This window comes from Carassius carassius, chromosome 40 (assembly GCF_963082965.1).
Source record: "Carassius carassius chromosome 40, fCarCar2.1, whole genome shotgun sequence".
Lineage (NCBI taxonomy): Eukaryota > Metazoa > Chordata > Actinopteri > Cypriniformes > Cyprinidae > Carassius > Carassius carassius.
The window spans coordinates 28,244,921-28,270,178 of NC_081794.1; the positions used below are offsets into that span (position 1 = coordinate 28,244,921).

The window sequence follows — 25,258 nt, forward strand, 5'->3', positions numbered from 1 at the left end:
GAAGAAGGCGTTCCAGACGCGTGAGATGAATTTGGGACCTCTATCCGAGACAATGTCCTCTGGGAGTCCGAAGTGGTGGAAAACTTGATGGAAGAGTGCTTCTGTCGTCTGTAGAGCAGTAGGTAGACCCTTGAGGGGAATGAGTTTGCAAGATTTAGAGAATCGATCAACCACGACCAGTAAGCTAGTGTAACCTTGGGATGGAGGAAGATCGGTCATAAAGTCTACTCCAGTGTGCGTCCAGGGTCGCTCGGGGATGGGCAGAGGCACGAGTTTACCTTCTGGTAGCTTCCTAGGGGTGTCAGCAACGGCACAGACTGAGCACCCTTGCATATATCAAGAGACGTCCCGAGCCATGGAAGGCCACCAGTAGCGTTGTTTCAGGAGTGAGAGGGTCCTTCTCCTGCCTGGGTGTCCAGAGCCCGGACATGTATGAGTTAAGTCCAAGAGGGGCTGGCGATGGGTTGGGGGAACGTAGAGACCCCCTCTGGACCTCCCGGCAGAGCTGGGTTTTGTAGATTCTCATTAGTAATCTGTTGGTTGTTGGTCCACTGAATCGGGTTAACAAGCACGGCTGGAGGGAAAATGGGTTCAGGAACGGATGGTTCAGGGTCGGCTTGGTAAAGGTGAGAAAGGGCATCCGCTCATCTGTTCTTGTCACCTGATCTATAGGTGACCTGGAAATTAAATCGGGTGAAGAGAGCCCATCGGGCCTGGCGATGATTCAAGCGTTTGGCTTGATCTGGATTGGGGTGAACCAGGACCAGAGCCGATAGGAAGGCCAGTTGCAGTAGGGAGAACTCTTCTCGGGCAGGTGTTGTCCATGCGAGTGACTTGGGCCGGTTCTTTAGCATACAAGTGAGAGGAGCACTAATCATACTGTACTGGTGAATGAAGCGTCGGTAGAAATTGGCAAATCCCAAGAAGCGTTGAAGTTCTTTCACGGTATTGGGTAATGGCCACTGCTGGATGGTTTCCACCTTCCTCTGGTCCATCTTGATACCATGTTGGTTGATGATGTAGCCTAAGAATTGGACAGTGGAGGTATGGAACTCACACTTCTCTAATTTTAGAAAAAGTTGATGTTCTCATAGTTTTTGAAGGATTTGGAGTACATGCTTCTCATGTTCTTACATGTTACTGGAGTATATCAGGATATCGTCTATGTAGATGATGACAAAGCGATTCAGGTACTCACGGAAGATCTCATTCATATGGAAGACGGATGGAGAGTTGGATTGTTGGATTCTGGTGATTGTGAACGAGTAGGCGTGGCATGTGGAGAGGGTGTAGGCTGTGACTCCGTGACAAAACCTGCTGTGGATTTTTAATTATTAATAATTAATTCATAATAAATAAAATTAAAAAAATATATTTTAAACAAATTAAAATGCAGCAAACAATTCAAACCTGCTTTAAATTTCACATACATTTAAGTAAAATAAAATAATCCAACAATCCAAACCTGATGTAAATTATACATAATAAAATAAAATAACATAAACCTGATGTGATTCTACTTAATAATAAATAAATAAATATTTCAAAAAATTATTGTGTTGAAATGTTGAAAACAGTCGTGCTGCACAATATTTCTGTGGAAAACTGATGCATTTTATTTTTCAGGATTCACAGATGAACAGAAAGTTCAATGTAAGTTGAAATGTAATCTTTCGTAACATTACAAATGTTTTCACTGCCTCTTTTGAGCAATTTAGTGCATGCCCTTGATGAAAACGGTTATTAATTTCTATGAATGATCAGCACTAGCAGCTCTGTAGACTCTGTAGGTTCTAGAAATACCTGCTTTCATTAATGAATCTGGATCAGAGTCTGTCTAATATAGATCTCTGACCTGTGCAGGAGAACACTTACAGCACAGTGTGTGTGTGTGTGTGTGTGTGTGTGTGTGTGTGTGTGTGTGTGTGTGTGTGTGTGTGCGCACGCTCGCAAAGCAAGACAGTGAGTTTGTCCCAGCAGAGACAGAACTGGAACGACCCACATCTCTTTCTCATCGTTGTGTTTCCGTCTGGGTCAATCTGACGAAAAAACCCGTCTGGGTCACATTATATTTCAGATTCGTGCTTTTAGCAGATGCTTTCATCCAGAATCAGAATCAGAAAGAGCTTTATTGCCAAGTATGCTTGCGCATACAAGGAATTTGTTTTAGTGACATAAGCTTCCAGTAAACAGAGACAACAACACACAGACAAAAGAAAAAAATAAAAATAAAAAAAAATAAAAAAAATAAACAGGAGATTTACAAATTGGCAAATAAATAAGTGTATAAACAATTGTGCTATAAATGATAATGGAATAGGATTGAGTGAGATGCAGGAATGTTCTAGGATGGAGGGGTAACAAATAAATATAAGGATATTGCACATTTTTGCATAAGTTTAAGTGGGAAACATTTAACTGTTCATGAGGTAGATTGCCTGGGGGAAGAAACTATTCTTGTGCCTTGCTGTTCTTGTATTTGCGGCTCTGAGGCGCCGGCCAGATGGCAAAAGTTCAAAGATGGGGTGACTTGGATGTGAGGGATCCAGAGTGATTTTCTGAGTCCTTTTCCTCACTCTGGATGTGTACAGTTCTTGGAGGGTGGGCAGGGGAGCACCAATAATCCTTTCAGCAGTCCGAACAGTTCTCTGTAGTCTTCTGATATCTGATTTTGCAGCTGAACCAAACCAGACAGTAATTGAAGTACACAGGACTGACTCAATGACGGCTGAGTAGAACTGTTTCAGCAGCTCCTGTGGCAGGTTAAACTTCCTCAGCTGGCGAAGGAAGTACAACCTTTGTTGGGCTTTTTTCACAATGGAGCCAATGTGATTGTCCCACTTCAGGTCCTGAGAGATGGTGGTTCCCAGGAATCTGAATGACTCCACTGCAGTCACAGTGCTGTTCATGATGGTGAGTGGGGAAAGTGCAGGGGGGTTTCTCCTAAAGTCCACAGTCATCTCCACTGTTTTGAGCGTGTTCAGCTCCAGGTTGTTAAGACTGCACCAGACAGCCAGCTGCTCAACCTCCTGTCTGTAAGCAGACTCGTCACCGTCCTGGATGAGGCCGATGACTGTAGTGTCGTCTGCAAACTTCAGGAGCTTGACAGAGGGGTCTTTAGAGGTGCAGTCGTTGGTGTACAGGGAGAAGAGCAGAGGGGAGAGAACACATCCCTGAGGGGCACCAGTGTTGGTGGAGCAGCTGTTTGACATGAATTTCACCAGTCTCACTAACTGTTGCCTATCTGTCAGAAAGCTGGTGATCCACTGACGGATAGAGCTAGGAACAGAGAGCTGGGTCAGTTTGGTCTGGAGGGTTGTTGGGATGATGGTGTTGAAAGCCGAACTAAAGTCCACAAACAGGATCCTCACATAAGTCCCTGTTTTGTCCAGATGTTGCAGGATGAAGTGCAATGCCATGTTGATTGCATCATCCACGGACCTGTTTGCTCGGTACGCAAACTGCAGGGGGTCCAGTAAGGGTCCAGTGATGTCCTTCAGATAAGCCAGAACCAGTTTTTCAAACGACTTCATGACGACAGACGTTAGAGCCACAGGTCTGTAGTCGTTAAGTCCTGTTATCTTGGGTTTCTTTGGAATGGGGATTATGGTGGAGCGTTTGAAGCAGGAAGGCACTTCACACAACTCCAGAGATCTGTTGAAGATCTGTGAAAAGATGGGGGCCAGCTGGTCAGCACAGGTTTTCAGACAGGCTGGTGTAACGCCATCTGGGCCTGGTGCTTTTCTTCTTTTGTTTTTCTTGAAGACCTGGCGCACATCATCTTCACAGATTTGAAGAGCAGGAGGTATGGAGAGGGGGATTGCAGGAGGTGTTAATGGTTGTGTAGGGAGATGGTCAGAGTGGGTGTTGGGGGTTTCAAATCTACAATAAAACTCATTCAGGTCGTTAGCAAGTCGTTGATTAGCCTCAGTGCAAGGGGATGGTGTCTTGTAGTTTGTGATGGCTCTCAGTCCTCTCCAAACTGAAGTAGAGTTGGAAGTAAACTGGTCTTCCAACTTTTTAGCGTAGGTCTTTTTAGCCGCTCTAATCTCTTTGTTCGGTGTGTTCCTGGCCTGATTGTACAAGACCCTGTCCCCATTTCTGTAGGCATCCTCTTTGGCCTGACGAAGGTGTCTGAGTTTTACTGTAAACCATGGCTTATCATTGTTGAATGTTAAATAAGTCCTGGTAGGAATGCATATATCCTCACAGAAACTAATATAGGATGTTACAGTCTCTGTGAGTTCGTCCAGATCGGTGGTAGCAGCTTCAAAAACGCTCCAGTCTGTGATGTCAAAACAAGATTGTAAATCCTGCTCTATTTCGCTGGTCCATCTCTTCACAGTCTTTACTACAGGTTTAGCAGATTTAAGTTTCTGCTTGTAGGTCGGTATAAGATGAACCAGACAGTGATCAGAACGTCCCAAAGCTGCTCGTGGAACAGAGTGATATGCATCCTTTATTGTGGTGTAACAGTGATCCAGTATATTACTGTCTCTGGTGGGACAGGTAACATGCTGTCTGTATTTTGGCAGTTCACGGGAGAGATTGGCTTTATTAAAGTCCCCAAGAATGATTAAAACAGAGTCCGGGTGTTGTTGTTCTGTGTCTGTGATCTGATCAGCGAGTTTCTGTAAAGCCAGACTTACTTGCGCTTGAGGAGGGATGTAAACACTAACCAGAATGAACGAGTGAAACTCCCGCGGCGAATAGAACGGCTTGCAGTTGATAAACTGCGTTTCTAGATCAGGACAGCACATCTTCTTTAACACAGTTACATCTGTACACCACCGTTCATTGATGTAAAAGCATGTCCCGCCGCCGCGCGATTTCCCCGTTGATTCTGCTTCGCGGTCCGCTCTGAACAGCTGAAAGCCCGGCAGATGGAGTGCGCTTTCCGGTATGTCGTCATTCAGCCAGGTTTCCGTGAAACACAGAGCAGCAGAGTGAGAGAAATCCTTATTTGTCCGACAGAGCAGAAGGAGTTCGTCCGTTTTGTTGGGTAGAGAGCGGAGATTTGCGAGATGGATGCTAGGCAACGGCGTTCGAAATCCGCGCTTCCTGAGTCTGACGAGCGCTCCCGCTCGCTTTCCCCGTCTGCGCGTCCTGAAGCGCTTGATCAGCGCCGCTGCTCCTCCGATAACAATGTTCAGTAAAACGTCTGTATAATAGAAATCCGGAAAAATATCATGTGGTGTGTTCTGCCGAATGTTCAGCAGTTCATCCCTGGTGAAACTGATCGTGTTTGTTAAACAAAAAACAGGAAAAACGAACAAAAACAGTACAAACACTGGAGAGCCAAGCACTGAAGCAGCCATGTGCGGCGCCATCTTGGATCTTAGCAATGACTTGCATTTAATTCAAGATGGACATCTGATCAGTTTTATGCAATCCCTGGGAATCAAACCCATGACCTTGGAGATGCTAACAGTAAGAAAACAATAAGTAATCTCATTTTGCATGAAAAAAAACTACATATATTGTACGCATGGCATCATGACTTTGCTGATTCTGTTTACATGATCTAAATACGACAACGCAGGTCATTTATATATAGCAAACTTAAAGGTACAGTAGAGAATTTTTTTTAATAAGAGTTAAATGGAACCGCAAAACTTAACTGTTTCCAAAAAATGATTTAAAAAAATTTAAACATTCTTTAATGCATTTTAGACATCATTAACTTTTTACAACATTATTTTGACTAATACTCATTTATAAATACATGTTTCATATTTTTTTTTATTCTTGCAAATGTATATGTAGAAATTAACAAATTCTACATCAATCTTATTTAAAATTATTACTATTGGTTTAATTGAATTAGTATTAAGAAATTATTATTTATATTTTGCGTAAAGTAAATGAAACCCATTGTATTTTTAACACCCTTTTTTTTGCAGCATGCAACATGATTTTCTTGATGTTTTCCTGATCTAAAACAGGGTTATTAATCTTGGTTCATTTTATTATTATTATTAGAAGTATTATTAAAAATGATAAATTTTATTTTGCATAATATATATTAATATTTGGCATATCTGCACCTATTTTTAGGAGCTTTCTTGCAGTGCGATGGAGTTGACAGCTGAAACAACGAATGTTTTTTTTTATTAGTGAAGGATTTCAGCTATTAAAATAATCAACAAATAAGCAACATCTAAATCATGTACAAAATAAAAATTAAAAAAAAATAGAAAAGAACATCTTTTACTCTCCCAAAATATTCATATTAGGGCTTAAAGTTTTAAACGGGTCATATTTTGCTTGTTATTTTGGCATTATAACAAATTAAATGGACTAATTAAGCCAAAATACACAACAATAGACTTTTACATATAAGAGTATAATGAAAAGAGGGAAATGGTAATGCAAAATTAATTGTACATTTTCTTTTGTCCAGGAAATGCTAGCTATATGGCAAAATTAATTAATCTATTAGCTATCATGAATATATTTTTAAAATTATTTTTACAGAATTTATTATTTTGGTAAATGTAAATAATAATAATAATAATAGTAGTATTTAAAATATGACTTTATACATCTTAGTTCATTGTATTATTAGTATTATTATTATTATTATTATTATTAATAATAATAATAATAATACTTTAAAATAAAATTGTATTAATCTTGGTTAATCTTTTTATTATTAATAATTAAATAATTATTGTAAATTATAAATAAAAATAATACAAACTGATTTTAAAGTCCTATATATCTTGCGACTGTATTATTTTATAAAGGAAGCCACAGGTGACCGATGAACGTCTCACAGCGTCTCGGAATCAGCTCAGATTTTCAGGAGAATAATACATCAGCAGAGTCATTAAAGGTGTTTTCAAACACAGCCACACAGCGCATGGATTAATAACAGACCTTCCTGAAACATCCCTGGAGTACGACTCTCACAGGAACAGGAAACGCATCATCGCCGTGGACCCTCACGGCCACTGTCACAGCTAATACAGCTTTAATGAAGAGATCGGGTTACACCTGAGCGCAGGGGTCATGTGATCAGGTCATGTTCGTCATATTAGACATGTGTGGCATGCTCAAAAACCTAGATCGAACCACAGTGACTCATGCATCTCTGAATATATGTGTGTGTGTGTGTGTGTGTGTGTGTGTGTGTGTGTGTGTGTGTGTGTGTGGAGACGCAGATCATTGGACCCCTAAACAACACACACACCTGCTGTAAGGAGGTTAACTGCAGACTCCATGGTTACAGACTGTTCTTGCTAAACAACAATATAAGGAGCCACGGCTGTAATCTGGACAGGAAATGACTCATGAATTAACCTGTGCATGCAAACACACACACACACACACAGAGAGAGAGGGACACACACACACACAGAGAAAGAGAGATAAAGGGAGAGAGAGAGAGAGAGCGAGAAAGAGAGAGAGACACAAACACACACATACACACACACTAACCCTGCCTTAGCACACAAATCAAGACAGTACTTAGTTTAAAAAGTCACACTAGAGTAATTTAACTGTGGTATTTGTCTTCAAAAACACAGTAAGCGTAAAACTACCTTTGCTTTTATTAAAGTTATACTGTACCCTTGAACTGTACAGAAACATACAGATATGTATTGCATATTTGTATTTGTATATTGTCACTACAGATGTAAAATAAAAATTATATTAGAAATTAATAGAAAGATAATCCAGCATGTTTTACGTTTGTATTTTTAGAATGATGTTAATTATTCGTATGTGTGTGTGTGTGTGTGTGTGTATAAACACTGGAACACTAGGTGTGTGTGAGAGATACATTATCCTGCTTGTGATATATGATACTGTATAGAATTGAGTGTGTGTGTGTGTGTGTGTCTTTGCGCGCTTGTGTGTGTGTGTGTGTGTGTGTGCATGCGTGGGCGTGTGTGTGTATCGTCAGGCAGACAGTCGGTCTCTGGACTCTCAGGATAATCTGCAGTGGTTTAAGTCTTTGCTGTAAGCTGTCATACAGTCACAATCCTGGTAACGTTACCCAACATGTGACGAGTCCTCTAAACCCTCACACACACACACACACACACACACACATCACTACAATCAAACCCTCACCGGCCCGCCGTCATGACCAGCATCCACATCCGTGAGCTGCCTCAATACTACTTTCATGACTCTTCATACATCTGCATGACTTGGGGAAAAATCTACCAGCAATTTTTCTGATAAAAACGGTGATTTAAAAGCTATTTAAAACAATCCAGTTTAGCGGTGTTTGTTTGTAGGGTTGCACAATTATGGAACAACATGTGATTATACATTAGCACAGCCATTGAAAACACACATACATATATAAATATATATAAATGAATATTTAAAATTGTTAACCGTCTATATTTCCATTTGATTGATCTTAATTTTAAATCCATTCATTTCCTTCCTTCTTATAGTAAAACTCATTGAGACAGTTTTTGAACAATTCAAGGTCAAACAGTTGTTTTTCAGCCACTGTGACACATCAGTCATTTCATTTGTTAATGTATCTGCAGATAAGCATGGAGTCTGTGCCGATACATAAATGACTGCGACATATGCATAGTTTGCTTACAACAATTTGGTAAATCATTGACATAAGGAAAACAACAATGGACCCAAAATCGACCCTTGAGGAATACCCATTTCATTGTTTCGTAAAGCTGATCTTGAATTATTTATTTTAAAACACTGATCTCAAGATTCTAAATATGATCTAAACCAATATATTGCCTGCTGAGAGAAGCTAAACAAATTTAATTAATTTCATTATTCAATGTATCAAATGCGTTTTTGAGATCTGAAAACTATCTGAAGCTCCCTTAATAAATTATTTGAGAAAGTAGTTTGCCATTTCTGACATATCAATATGGCTATAAAATAATAATAATAAAACAAGAAGAAAAATAATTAATATTATAATTATTATTAAATATAAAAATTACAACAAAAAAAGAAATATGACATTGAACAAATATTAACTGTATAAGTGCATGCTAAAAATAAAAACTAGTATTTAAGAAATAATAATTTAACAATAATAATTACATTTTTACTGTAATGTTAAAACTAGTGCATATATTAGATTTTTTTAGTTCCCAGCATTTGCCATATGGTAATTTTGGTATTGTTTTAATGAATCATGCAGACCTACCTCATCGCATATTTATAACTACGCCTTATGAAGTATTACACTACTTACTAATGATCGTATTAAAGTAATAGATCAGTTTCTGTCATCATTATGCACCCAGGAAAAGAAATTCAGGTTTGGCAAGATGTGACGGTGAGTATACGATTTAAAAAAAATGAAAAAAAGTTCATTTCTGGCTTAACTAATCTTTGAATTATTCTTCCTTCATGACAATATCACGACGAAGTGAACATGAGCTGAACTGTAGAATCTGTTGGTTTATTCAGAAGTACTCAATGTGATCACAAACGTTATCGTGTTCAGTTTTGGTGTGAGTGTGATTGATGAAGCTGGACTCACCAGCACGCGTCCCGTGAGCGTCTGAGCAGAGATCATGACCCCGGCCCAGTCCTTCACTGAGGTCATCCATCCCACCTCGCTGACCACCGCCGCCGCTTTAGTCACACCATCCCCGAGCCCCGCCGGGTTACTGACCCGCTGCACGTTCTGCACACACACACACACACACACACACCATCAGCATCCTAAGCGAGTGAACATGGACTCAATGCTGAATATCATCAAAGCTGTCAGGTACGTCAGCACAAAAACAAAAGAAAGAACTACTCATGTTATGAGAAAAAACAAGAATGAAGCTGAACATGAAGATTTTTTTAATGTATATTATTTTAATTTCTTAATGATTTTAAAAAAATTACATGCATTTTTTTATTATTTTAAATAATATTAATATAATTAAGTTATATTTATTATGAAAAAAATTTAGTTGTACTACATTTAATTTATTATTTAATTTTAAATAATAATTTTATTATAACTGCATTAATATGACAGAAATTACTGCATTGCGGCAATTAAAATCTAATGAGAATTCAGATTTTAGTGCCATTTTAAATTTCAAATTCAAATTACTTTATTAAAAAAAAAAAACTTTAAAATTGCATTGCATAGAGTTTTTATTTTGTTTCATTACAGTAATATTGTTTATTACAGTGATGCAAGTGTGTATGATGGTATTACTAGATGTACTGCAATTAAGTTATTCTTATTTAAATAAAAAAATCATTATAATAATTACTGTAAATAAACAATGTCTCTGTATGTCAGAAAACAACAGGGCTTGACAAAATCAGATGAAAAGGTTGACATTTCAAATTAATAGTTTAAAAAAAAGTTAAATTATGAGCTATAAACAATAAAGTTAATGAATAAACAACAGTGCTTTACTTTTTTCGTCTGTACGGTGTCCGGTGAACTCCATTAGAGTTTTACATTTTACTTATGAAGTGTGCATTTGTGAAAAAGCATTAATAGAATCATATGCAGGCCCACATACAGTATGATATTTCTGATTATATACAGTCACTCGTGTGACGCACACAGACGCAAACACTAACAGTGCTGAAACGTTTCCTATAGAGAAGCTCATACTGCGTTTCTAAACCCGGCAGCAGTGCTGGAGTCAGGTGTCACGCTCAAACACGCCGGCCAGAGAATGTTACATATGTGAGACGCCCAACACACACACACACACACACACACACACAGCCCTGCACGCTCGGGAAATATAGCGTCACGGCCATTAACACATTACATCAGCATTTACAAACCATTAGACTTCCATAATCTGATCTATGAAGTATATTAATGAGAAAAATCTCACATACGCTGCATTCATTTGATCAAAAAATGCAGTAAAAATTGTGAAATAGTTTTAAAATTCAAAACATATGTTTTCTGTGTGAATCTGTGTTAAAGTGTAATTTATTTCTGTGATGCTCCGCTGTATTTTCAGCATCATTCCTCCAGTCTTCAGTGTCACATGATCTTCAGAAATCATGAAGATATTCTGATTTGTTTTCTTTTGTTTCTTCCCAGACAGATGTAGTTGTACCTTTAACCGTTTATTTGTAGTTTTAACATTTTTACAGTAGATGGTCTAAAGTAAGAGTTTTAAATATCTTTTAGAGCTCCTTGTATTTTTAACAGTTGTAGTTAGTTAGAAGAACCCTATTTGGTTCCCAAAAGCATCTTCAGCGAACAGTTCCTAAAAGAAGCATTCTGAAGAACATTTAAAAAAATCTAAAGAACCTTTTCTGCGTTTGAAAGCTTCATGAATGTTCAAGGTTCTTCACAGAACCATTGATGCCAAGTATCATCATTTTTAAGAGTGTCCGCTGTAATAAGAGTATTCTGGTGAAACAGATCTGCTAAAGAGACTCATTTCACAGAACCGGAGTCATAATGAGTCATAATGTCCTTCTGTTTGAATAACCGAGGAACAAAAAAAAAAAAAAACAATGAAATAACTTGCATCTGTTTTGCTTTAATACATTTTGACCATGTTAAACAGCCTACAAACTCAGTCCTATTAAAATATGGATGATATGCCACCCTTAAACAGATGGGTTTATGGTGCTTATGAAAAATTAATAGATTACACTAACACTAGGTTACTTTAGCTATACACCGCCTGTGTTGAATCATCTTTAAGGCTTTCTCAGTCAGTAAAAATCACATTTTGAAAGGTATAATATTTCTGCTCAGGTGTATGGTTGTATAAATACATAAATAAAATAATAACAGGCAATTTAACTTTTTAAAATGACTTTGGGTTTTGCAAAGGCACTATAATAATAGTTTATAATATAAAAAAAGAAAGGCTGGCTGGCTGGTGCATTAGAGAAACTGAAGCTTGCTTTTCATTTGTTGAGGACATTTTTTTGGCCGTGAGCAAAGAAATGTTTCCAACAAAGACAAAACTAATTCAGCAACTTTCATCTAAATTCTGCCAGAGAAGTTTGAAGTGTGATTAAACACATGCACTGATGAAATGAACTCAATCCCACCTGAAGCTGAAGGAGTCGGAGCCATTTCCCAAAAGCAGAAGCAATGATCGCGTCGCTTTTAATATAACACACCAAAAGAGAAAGAGAAATCCATTTCAGCCGATAAAAGAGTCTAGAGAAGATTCACAAGTTAAACTAGTGTGTAACACTGAACAAACACCGGGAATCTATTTAACTGTACTTAAATAACACTAAACACACACACACACAGAACAGCTTCTCTATGAACACGTCTGGGATTAAAGACATGGCACGCACTAAATCATATTTACAATTTCACATAAAGAGCTCTATGCAGCCTGGTATTTTAGGTACTGTAAAGTTATAAACTACATATTTTAGTGATCCAAATGAGCAGTAAATCAGTATATTTTAATGATTTCTGGAGATCATGTGACACTGAAGACTGGAGGAATGATGCTGAAAATACAGCGGAGCATCACAGAAATAAATTACACTTTAACACAGATTCACACAGAAAAGAGAAAACAGTTATTTGAAATTGCAGTAATATTTCATAAGTTTATTTTTATTTCAGTGTCACAAATGTTGGTGAAAATAATTGCATTTAATTAAAAAATGTCTATTTGACCCAATATTTGTGTGCATTGCCCATTTTGAATGCTTATTAGAGGTTATAATTACATGATTTTTTATTCAAAGCCACTTATATTTTTATCTAAATACATTGTCAAAAATGTAATTAAATAATTTTTTATTTTTTTTTTAAATATGCATTTTTTTTGTTACTATATCTTTGACTAATCAACAGACTTTTTTTTTTTAATCAAAGTAAACTTTATCACTTCCATTTACATTAATTATACTGCTATACTGAAATTATACGGAATAAAAATTCTGGAAAAAAAAATTGTGGATCCCATTCCTTGAGTCAATAAAATATATAAAATACAGAAAAAAAAAAAAAAAGAAAAAAAAAATCATTTTAATAAAAATAAAAAAATAAAACACTTTACCAGCTCCAAACTTTTGAACGATAGTATACATTGTTCAATATTAAAAAAATAAATAAAATAATAATAATTCAAATGACATTAAAAATTGACTATTTGATCCAATATTTAATGCTTGTAATGCTTCTGTTTACATAAATTAAAAAAAAAAATTCATGCTGGTCAAATATTGCTCTCATTTCAGATAAAACTGTCTCTAAACAGAGTAAGGTAGATGTCAATCAAACAATCACTTCCTGTTGAAGTAGGCAGTTCCTGTCCAGAATAAGCTGCAAAGTGCACTAGTTTTGATTCGCAGATGAGCACATGAACGTGGAAGGACGATCCAGTCTTCAAGCTTCAAAGTTTTGTTGGAGGGCCGGAGGCCCCAATAAACACAGAACTCAAACACTAGCAGACACAGAGATGAAAGGAAGCGAAGGGCCAACGCCACGAACACACCGCGTCCTCAGATCAGGACTAACTGGCTGCGCTACAGATCTGTCCGGACTAATGATCTCGCCTGGAAATGTCACCCAGAAATGATCGCTCTCTATAAATATTTCATTTAAAAGTTGGCAAAGTTCAAAAGAAAAATGGCCAGCAGTGATGGCTCCAATGAATCCAGAAACCATCCAGCAGCGCTAATGCTAATGGGAAACTAGCTTTTGTGGTTATTCTGAATAAGTGTGTACTGTACATACAGTATGCTACATGTTAGCCTTGCTATCTGTGATATATTTGTGTGTTTTTTAATCAAAAACTAACTTTTTTACCACTTGTATATACATGAATTTTACTCATCTATACTGAATATACAAATACATATTTAAAAAAAATGGATTGACAAAATAAATCAATGGATAAATACATTCTGAATAAGTATTCACATAAATGTTAGTGTTTTACCACTTCTGTTTAGATCCATTATATTGCAAATAAATAAATGAATAATTTTATATATATTAATAATTGGACAATAGTATAAATTAATTACTATAATAAATATGTAAATGAATTAAAACAAGCAAATAATTGAATAAATACTTTAATTAAATGCAAAATGATGCAAGATTTCTTGGTTATGATGCATATATGTTAGTCTTGATATGTTTTTGATATATTTGTATGATTTTTTGCCCACTTTAGTCAGAAAATGTGACTATTAATTATATTGCACCATCTATATTGAAAAAACTAAATACATATATAAAAAAATTATTGATCAACAATAAATACATCACATTTTTACAAAAAAATTTAATTGAACGTACTTATGAAAAGAGGTTATGATGAATAAATAAATATATATATGTATATATATATATATATATATATATATATATATATATATATATATATATATATATATATATAAATAAATATGATAAATAAATGCCCATTTGAAATATTTGCATAGTTTATGCAACTAAATAATAAAAAATAATATTGCATCTGTATCAAAGAAAAAATATATATATATATTCTAAAAATTAAAAATATTAAAGAAATAATAAATGAAAATAAATAAAATGTTTCAAGTAATTACACTGAAATAAATACAATTAAAATAAAAAATGAAAGCATTTTTCCATTTTCCTTAAATAAGGCCTTCAGTCCCGTTTTTTATCTCTGTTGATGGAAAGTGACACTTGCTGACCTCTTGACCTCTGTTTGCTCTTCCACTGTCCCTAAAATCACACAACTAGTTATTTGTCATGCTAAATTGCGCGCAATTTCTACTCTCTTTTCTTTCTAAACTAGAGAGCAGCAGAAGATCTGTATCGGTCTCTCTAATGTAATTAAACGCTCTTGTTCAATCATTCGCTCGTGTCCTCAGATCCTTCAAACATCTTGCCTCTGGAGATGCTAAATTAGGCAGATCTTTTCATATGGTAAACTACATCCATCCGCTTTAAAAGTGAATGCGTCTCATTCATCAGCCGGCGCTCTGACAGACTCATTTATGATTGTGAGTTATTCTGACGAGGCTGAAGTTAAACTCGTCTGGAAGGCTTTTCACTGTCTCAGCTCTCGGCCGGCCTGAATCCATATCCATCAGGCTGAATAATAAAGCATAATTCAGAGCTCTGGGCCATTTAGTTAATTAAGTGAGAGCGGATGTGGCTCAAACTCTCTGATCAGCATAATCTCACACATCCAGCAGCAAAACATCCGCTGTGCCAGCCGTTCACAGAAATATGGAAATGTGTCCCGGTTCCAGCCGTTCTGACTCACTGCTGTCCTTCTAGAAACTCGTGTTTGTTCTAGTTCATTCTAGAACTTCTCTCAGCCAATCAGCTTGCTATGATCTGGTTGCCATGACAACATGTAAACAAGTAAAAAAAAAAAAAAAAGGTTTTAATTACAAACACATTAGGTTTAAACGATACATATGACATGTATGCGCATGTTCTATATGCATCATCTATTTTTAAGTATGTACATGTCTTTAGTAAAATTTAGTTTTGATTGGGATTAAAGGTTAAACATTTAAAATATAAATTATACATACATATAGTATAAAAAATTTTTTATATTGCACCATCTATATTGAATAAACATAATTTGGTTTTGGTTTCTGGTTGCTTCATGCTTTGGGATTATAAATTAAGTTAAGTTTTAAAATTCAAATAAAATAAAATAAAATAAAAAAGCTTTACATTCACTCCCCCCACGTACAATCCCTGCCAGACCTGAGACTCGAACCTGCGACCTTCAGGTCCAACTCTCTCAAATTAACAATTGATCAATTAAATTAACAAATATATAATTTAGAATTTAAATAAATAAATCTAAATCAACCGCCGCTCAAACACGAGCGTTTAGTGCTCACTGATAACATGAACGCTGTGTTTACACCAGCAGCTGCCGTCTGACACGCTGCTTTCTCATTACAACTAACAAATATTACAACCACTAGATTTACACGATAAATATAGACGCAGATGTGTCATAACCCACTGTCAGGAGCTGTGCATCCATTCAGGGGGAAAACAGAGAGAGAGAGAGGACGACGGAAGGGAGGGGAGGGATTGTGAAAGTAGATTTGCCGCTGACCTCCTTCTTAATGGTGTTCCACTAATGGGACTGTTTATGTGATGGGGGGGGGGGGGGGGGGGGCGAGAGAGAGACAGAGAGAGAGAGTCAGAGAGAGAGAGAGAGACAGAGCACGAAGGCCTCTTCTGTAGACTACTCGAAAGTGGGATTGGAGGAAAAACATATGATTTGATTAAGAACATGTATACAAAAAGTGAATGTGCCGTAAAGATTGGAAACAAACAAACAGCGTTCTTCTCCCAGGGCCGGGGAGTGAAGCAGGGGTGCAATCTCAGTCCAATTCTCTTCAATCTATATATCAATAAATTAGCAAAGCAGTTAGAGAGTTCCACGGCACCTGGCCTCACCCTGAACAACACCGAGATCAGAGCTCTGCTGTATGCAGACGACTTGGTGTTGCTCTCACCTACTAAAGAAGGCTTGCAGCAGCACCTTAACCTCCTGCAGAGATTCTGCCAGACCTGGGCCCTGACAGTAAACACAGCGAAGACTAAGATAATGATCTTTCAGAAACAATACAGAAATCAGGTTACACACAATTTCTATCTAGACACCACTAAATTACAACACACAAAAAACTACACTTACCTCGGCCTCAACATTACATACACAGGGAACCTCAACATGGCTGTGAAAGATATGAGGGACAAAGCAAGGAGGGCTTTCTATGCAATAAAAAGAAACATTAAAATCTATATTCCAATTGAAATCTGGCTAAAAATTTTCCAATTTGTACTAGAACCAATAATTCTATATGGTAGTGAAATTTGGGGGCCAAAACTTAATAATGAATTTGACAAATGGGACAAAACAGTCATAGAATCTTTCCATACCGAGTTCTGTAAGAGCATCCTACAGGTGCAGAGAAAAACACCCAATAACCTGTGCAGAGCAGAGCTCGGCCAATACCCCCTCTTACTCAAAATACAAAAAAGATCAATTCAATTTTACAATCACTTAAAATCAGTTAACCCCCAGACATATCATCACAAAGCCCTAACCTTGCAGGAGCTGAAGCCAGAGAAGAGTCCCCTCAGCCAGCTGGTCCTGAGACTCTCTGCAGTCACCAGTGCCCAGCAGCCTCAGGACAGCAGCGCCAGCTCAAGCAGACCACACCACATTAGCAACAAGCAGAAAGAAAAATATATCCAATACTGGAAAGAAACCACCAAAACACAAAGTAAAGTACAATGCTATCTGACCCTAAAAAGAGAATTCACACTGGCAAATTACCTGAGAACAATAAAATGCCCTAAACTGAGAAAAATATTGACAACATACAGACTGAGTGAACACAGCCTGGCCATAGAGAAGGGTCGCCACAGACAGAGCTGGCTCCCACCGGAGGAGAGACTCTGCTCCCAGTGTGACCGGGGACAGATCGAGACAGAGCTGCACTTTCTGACCTCATGCCCCAAATACAATACAATCAGACAAAAACACTTTGAAAACATTTCCCAAATATACCCTGAATTCCAAAACATACCAGACACACAGAAACTCCCATACATACTGGGAGAAATGCCCAAATGTGAGATAATTGCTGCAAAGTATGTCTTTACATGCCATGAAATGAGGACAACCAGTGGAACCTCAGATGGATAAATAATTGTATATTTTGATTGTTTGATGTAGATATGTATATGTGTATATGTATGTATGTGTATATATATATATATATATTTTTTTTTTTTTGTATTTTTTTTTTATTTATTTATTTATTTTTATTTTTATTTTTATTTTTTACATTTGATACTGATTTCTTTTCTTCTTCTTTTTTTCATTTTTGTATAAATGTATTCATACATTTGTTTACTGTTTAATTTTATTGATTATTTGTTCATTGCCTATGTAATTGACCCCATCCTCCCCAAAACAATACTAAAACACACTCACATGCTAAAATACACACACACACACAGGACCAGCAGGAGCTCTGACAGTCTTCAGTACACTGACTCTCTGCGCTTCAGGAATAACAGCATCTCTCCTGCTTCACTCCTCCTCACTTCGAACTAAACAATACCAACCTAAAGTTAGGAGCAATAGAAGCGACTCATTCAGATGACTTGCGAGTTTCAGTAATGCTCTGTTTGGGTTGATTTGACAGCAAACTGACCCTTAAATCAAAAGAAGGATGAAAGGGAAGAAGGATGAAAGGGTGTGCATGGGAAGTCGTGGCCTAATGGTTAGAGAGTCGGACTCCCAATCGAAGGGTTGTGAGTTTGAGTCCCGCAATCCCAGAATGCACTGCTACAAGATCAGTGAAAACAATCAATCCAGCATGATAAAAATGGAGCCACAACTTCTTGAAAGAAGTCTCTTCTGCTCACCAAGGCTGCATTTATTTGATCACAAATACAGTAAAAAAAAATCTATCTGTGAATCCTGAAAAAAAAATAGTATCATGGTTTCCACAAAAATATTGTGCAGCACAACTGTGTTCAACATTGATAATAATCAGAAATGTTTCTTGAGCAGTAAACATCATATTATTCTGATTTCTGAAGATCATGTGACACTGAAGACTGGAGGAATGATGCTGAAAATACAGCGGAGCATCACAGAAATAAATTACACTTTAACACAGATTCACACAGAAAACAGATGTTTTACATTGCAATATTATTTAATCATTTCACTTTGTTGTTGATCAAATAAACGCAGAAGAGATCACTCCGAGAAGGCAGCTCACTAGAACACAGAATTCTGTGTTTGCAGTCATTTATGTCCATGCTTTAATTATGTGCGAGCAAAACTAATTAACATACAGCAGAATCCTGTGAAACAACATCTGAAAATGAACATTATCTAACCCATCTGAAAGAGATCTGGATTTCTATTTCTGGCTCAGAGTGAGATGCCTGTAGATTCTGAATGTAAATGCGTTTGTGGTGAAGAAAACAGGTGAGTGTGTGTGCGTGTGTGTGTGTGGTCTCTCGAAAAGCACAATTACGTAAGGGGATATTTCCTAGCTCAATAATGAATATGCCGCCTGTTGCTTAGCAACAAGCATCTGATTCACGCACACTACAGGAGAGTGACAAGGCACTTTGATTGAGGAAGATGCATGTATGAAAACAGAGAAAGTGAGAGCTGCGATTAATCCAATGGCCAACTGTTAATCAATGCAAAAAATATATGCTCTAAAAATGACAATATCTTGTATTAAAGAGGCAGTTCACCCAATGCACATACATTTACTGCATGTAGCTGAATGTAGGGATGTGCAATATTTATCATCTGTGATAATATCATAGTTGTTATTTTAACGATGGGCAAGCTGACACAGAGTATATATGAATATATATATATATATAAAAAACAAACATGCCTGTTACAACACCCATATAATGTCAGTTATATACGCTAAAAAAAAATAATATTTTTTTATATTTATAGGATATGATATAGTTTAGTAATATTACGCAAGCAAAAGTGCTGTTTTCCTGAATATCAGCACATGCACGCGATCGTGAATGAGATTGATTTTATACAACAGTTCAACAATCAAAAAGTTGTATTTCAGGAGATACACGGTTTCTTCCGTTTCACAAATTAAAAAGTTCCAAACGAAGCCGAATCAGAATATTTGTGCTTATTCAGATATGAATATTTTGTGCAGTGTTTCGTTCCTAAATGAATCGGTTTTTGAAGGAATCATTTGAGCAGTGGTTCAGTGATTTTTGGGTGAGCTATCACTTTAAGAACAGCAGAGGTCTGGATGTAAATGGGTGAATAAAAGTATGTCTCATATATAACCTCAAATTCAATAGAAAGGTTTCAAATAGAAACAAATAAAATAAATCACTAAATGCAAATGCATTACAAACTGTTTTAAGGTATTTAGGGGAAGCAAATGCAAAAGCAAAAATACATATATTTCAAATATAAACACACACATATATGCCAATAATCTATATTGTAATAAAGCAGTAGATGGTTAGATGTCTGGTTATAATGAAATAGACTCATATTTTCCTGTCTGCTGTATTTGAAGTCACAGTTCAGGACAGTCACAGACGAATCACTCTCAATCAGGACAGGAACATGATTTAAGAAAATAAGCAAATGATTGATTTGAGGCTGACATTAAATCAACAAGTTCAATCAGAGCCGTGTGTTTGAGTGAAGCAGGCCGCTGAGGCCTGAACGGGAGAAAAAGGCTTCTGAAGCGTCTGGCAGAATGAACACAACTATGTTTGACAGGCCTGTAATGAAAGCAACAGCTGTGGTGTGTGTGTGTGTGTGTGTGGGCAGACTACACAATGGCAGTGAAAACTCAGCCTATTCCTGACCACTGGCTCCATGTCAAACATGGGCAAAAGACGCAAGTGAAGCTCTCGTACGACTCTGCTCTCTGTGTTCCTGTCAAATCAACAGCTTTCACACAGATACAGGTGTAAATATTCAACAGTGCACAGCAGATTCTTTAAAAACACTCATTAGTCTTCTATAATGGTTTAGACGGAAGACATGTGCAGCACTGACAAGAACAATATCTCGATTTTTTTCCCCTTAGGGAGTAATTTTATATTTTTTGCGGAGTGTGATTTTATGCTGGCACTTTGAGTCTGTCATGGAAATATAAATATGATACTAACAACTTCAGTAGCTGGAGGGAAGACCCCGTCTCAATAAGTGATTCATTGAATCAAACAGCTGCAGAATGTTCTGAAACAAAGCAAGCAACTGTCTATATGAATGGATTACTGAATCGCTGACTCAAACGATTCGTTCAAAAAGATTCATTACGAAACAAAACACTGCAGGGTTTCTTTGCGAATATTCTGATCCTGATTTGTTTAGAACAATTTCATTAGTAAAACCTACAACATTGTTTAAGTCGATGCTTAAGATACACTTTTATTCCTTGTGACTTTTTTTGTGTATTTGTCGTGTGTGTGTGTCCTGACATTGTTAAGCACTTTGGTCAACCATGGTTGTTTTTAAATGTGCTAAATAAATAAAACTGTGTCTAATGTTTAATTCACTTAAAACTAACATCTTGTTTGTTGCATTGTTGTATAAAATCAATCTCCCGAGGAGGAAACAAAACACTGTTTTCGAGTGAATGAAATGAAACTACAGCATTTTTCTGAATCCGTATCTAAAGTCAACATGAAATCAAAACTATACTATACAATCATGTTCCTGATCATACTGTCAATTATTTAAAAGTTTGTTATTCCAAAAAAGAAAAAAATTCCATGTGAAATAAATTCCTGCAAATTATAAAATTAACCACACATCTTAAAATCTGCCCGGTCTACTGACATTTATTATGGCATTCGCTTCAAACAATGCACTGTCTAGGAGCTTCCATAGACTTCTCCATTCACATTATGCGTTACACTTTGTTACAGTAGCTGCTTCATCTAAGAGACATGTTTCATATTTTGTTAGTAAAACACTCATTTCACTCTTCAGTTATCAGGCAAGAAGAGATTCAAAGTTCATCAAGGCCTGTTTTCCTACACTTTCTTTACTATTTAGGCCTACGTGGCTTTAGTAAGAGCAGTAAGAGAGGTTTTACTCTCCTCAAACACACAGAAAGAGCATTATGTGACCAGCAGTCTGAAGACTCTGGGGTATATTTGTAGCAATAGACAATACATTGTATGGGTCAAAATGATAGATTATTCTTTTATGCAAAAATCATTAGGATATTAAGTAGCCTAGCTACAGATTATGTCCTTCCGGACATTTATCAAAACTTAATTTTTGATTATTATTATGCATTATTAAGGACTTCATTTGGACAACTTTAAAGGCGATTTTCTTTTTGCACCCTCAGATTTCAGATTTTCAAACAGTTATATCTCGACAAAATATTGTCCCTTATTTATTCAGCTTTCAGATGATGCACAAATCTCCATAAAAAAAAACAGGTTTTATATATTTTATTAGTCAAGAGTTTGTGCACCACCACTCATTCATCGTGTTGCACACCTGTTAGAGTAACAGTAAAGTGATGAGAATCACAATGTGATGTTGTGCCGCTGTTGTTAAACTCTTGATCTTCTTTATAAACCAACTTCAAGAGTTGATTTCAAAGCTGAAGAAGGAATTGCGCGCTTATCATTGTATTTTACGGAGTAATTTGCATGCGTCTGGTCTTCATAGCAGAGGTTTTTAAGATCAGTAAAGCGCGTCCAAACATTTGAGCTAAAAGCAGGAGTCACTCGTGCGTTTTACCTTCTTTTTAGTCTTGCAGTGGCAGCACACCGTCCACAGGTACTTGAGGGTCCTCCACAGCAAGATGATGAACAGACCCCCGAAGAAAGTGACCATGGAGGAGGCAAGGAAAGCCCACCACATCCTCTGGCCTCTGGCGTCACAGGGTACATCACTGGTGTAGGGGATGATCACAGCCATGTTCCGAACCGCGGGCGGATAGCTCATTATTGTGGAGAGCCGCTTCTCATCACCATCATCATCTACTGGTTCTTCAGTGGGGAGCATCGAGCGTCTTTCTGGAGACCCCTGCAGCGCCCCGCTGATCAGCCATGTCTGGCAGGGCAGAGCCCCGCGTGTGCGCACTCTCCTCCCGCTGCGCGCTGCGCTCTCGCCCGCTGATCGGTCGGTTCTCCGCGCAGCTCAAAAGTCTTCCCCAAAACGCACGCAAACTCCTACTGGAAACACTCCTCCACTCCTCGTTTCCGCGTCTTTAAACGAGGTCTCCCGCTGGAAATGTATTATAATGGAAAACATCCCCGCGATATAAAGCTTGCGTGAGCGTCCGCGAACGGCGTCGATCTCCCGTGCGCGCTCATTCACTAACGTGTTGCGTTCAGCTCCGTCCGAGGCAGATTTACAGGTGCCAGAGGGCGGAGCCAGTCAGTCTAAATTATACATTTATTTTATTTTCTTACACACACACACACACACACACACACACACATATACTCTGTACTAATTTAATGCAATGCAATCTCGCATTCTGAGATGTAAAGATAAAACACATTTACTAGACGTTTGGTGATGCCTAAAATGACACAGAGTAAAAGTCGTTATTCATTCTTAAGGTTATTATTATTCACAACCTGGTAACCAAAATATGGCATTTTCAAGGACACCATGCATGGTTACCATAGTAAATGAATGCTCATTACATTTACATTTAGCAGACGCTTTTATCCAAAGCGACTTACAGATGAGGACAGTGGAGGCAATCAAAAACAACAAAAAGAGCAATGATATATACAGTAAGTGCTATAACAAGTCTCAGTTAGGGTACACCTAGCATGGGATTTTAAATAATATAATAAAAAGAAAACAGATAGAATAGAAAAAGAATAGAGCGAGCTAGTGTTAGAGGTCTTTACACACACACAGACACACACACATAATTGCATAATAAATGAAAAGAAAATAGAATACACAAAGATTAGAAAGGTAGTTTTTTTTAAAGAATAGTGCTAGTGTCAAAATATTTGATGGATACGTACGGCTTAATTGTTGTGCCATTTATTATTATTAATAAAAGTTAAGTTATTATTATATTAGTTATTATGCATTATATCCCAGAATTTATTATATACAGTATGTGCCTGTCATTGAATGGTTTTCCATCTGAATCCATGCACTCCAGATTCTGGGGAAATTTTTAAAATATATAAATAGATAGATAAACAAGGATGCAAGCTTACAGAGAAAGTAGAAAACCCTTTTCTCTGTGGCTTCCAAGAAGTTTATTTTTAACCTAAACGTGCATCACTGATACCCTGCGAATGAAACAAGGCTCTCTAAGCCACATTTGGGATCAACTTATATTTGTTTTTCCTTTTGCTTGATAATAAATTATCTTCCCTCTGCTGTGTGATATTGTCCGGTTGATCAGCTCAGCCAGTGATGATATTTCACCTGATCTGTGATGTTTATATAATCCTGGTTATGAAGAGGAGGCCTTAGGAGGATATGACGCCACCTAGTGTCTCTTCACAGGAACTGCATCATCATATTATCCACACACCAAACATTACATTAAATAATGTTAATAAAAAATGTATAGAATATTTGAGCCTTTTACTTATTGCTCCAAACGGTCCACGAATTCAACACAAACCACAAACACACAGACACCATACATACAGATGGGAAAAAGACAATCATTTTATAAAAAGTACAGTAAAATATGCTGGGTCATGTTTAATTTAGACTTTATTAATGTAACAATTACAAAATCATATTTCGTCTTAAATGTGACAGTACCAGAGTGTTATCTCATTATAAAAAATAATGGAAAATGTGATTTTAAATGGAATTCTGTTTTTTTTTTCAGCTACAATCTGAGCATCTGCACTAATTCAACATCAGTGTCATTATTGGCAGGAGTGGAAGAGCATTACATGATTTGTTGATGAAGCTAAAACCAGACGACTCGTTTCATTGGTCAACACGGGTCAGAACAGGAAGTGATGTCACAGTAAACAGGAAGACTAGTGTTGTACCAAAGCTTTCACTAGAGAGAGAGGATTAACTAGCTGTTCCTGAACGAGGAGGATTACTCAATCTCTCGTCTGGGATTAATAAAGTAGGTCTGTCTACCTTTCCATCCAAAAGAGTGCAAAACACAGGCAAAGCAGGAGGAAGCATTTGGCACATTTGTTTCTGAAAACAAGAGGAGTTTTTAAGATATTACGAATAAGAATTCATCTCTAATTAAAAAAGTTTTTGTAGTCGAGTATTAGGCAGAGTTACACATGAACCAGACAGTAAAAATAATCAGAGCATATAGTGAAATTATCATGCAGCAGACTATTTCATCGTTCATTTAAATAAAAACAAGTACACTTAAGAGAAAATGAAATGAAGAAACTGCTACATTAAAGCTTAAAGGAATAGTTCACCCAAAAATGAAAAATATCTGCGGAGATCGCAGAGAGTTCCCTCTGCTCTTTTCTGTGCAATGAAAGTCAATCAGAAAAATTCAGATTCATATGATAACTTCGATTGAGAAAAAAATAACTCAAAACTGCATTTTGAAGCATGGCAACCTGTCGGCTTTCATTGTGTGGAAAAGAGCAGCTCAAACATTCTGCTAAACGTCTGCTTTTGTGCTCCACAGAATACAAGCTTGAATAAATGACAGAAGTTTCATTTCGGAATGAATGAACCTTTAAACACGAAAACGGATTTAACAGTCAGTATTTTTAACCGTAAATTGAGCGTCTGTTTTCGAGCGAACGTGCACGGATCGGACACATACAGGGACAGATACATGAAGTTAAACGTTCAAG

General features: G+C 37.0%; 1 protein-coding gene across 8 annotated transcripts in view; it reads right to left on the reverse strand.

Annotated features, from left to right (window-relative positions):
- LOC132122511 (calcium-activated potassium channel subunit alpha-1-like) overlaps positions 1-22,808 on the reverse strand; it is a 72,284-nt gene extending 49,476 nt beyond the window's left edge. For 5 of the 8 annotated variants that reach the window (XM_059532878.1, XM_059532877.1, XM_059532873.1 and 2 more), the window contains exons 1-2: positions 22,215-22,807; positions 9,494-9,640 (exon numbers count right to left, since the gene is read on the reverse strand). In XM_059532878.1, the coding sequence (XP_059388861.1) occupies positions 9,494-9,640; positions 22,215-22,481 (414 nt within the window). In that variant the 5' untranslated portion in view covers positions 22,482-22,807. Of the gene's footprint in view, positions 1-9,493; positions 9,641-22,214 lie in introns of all 8 variants that reach the window. The other 3 variants (XM_059532871.1, XM_059532872.1, XM_059532874.1) reach the window with 2 other exon arrangements.
- Positions 22,809-25,258: the final 2,450 nt, after the last annotated feature.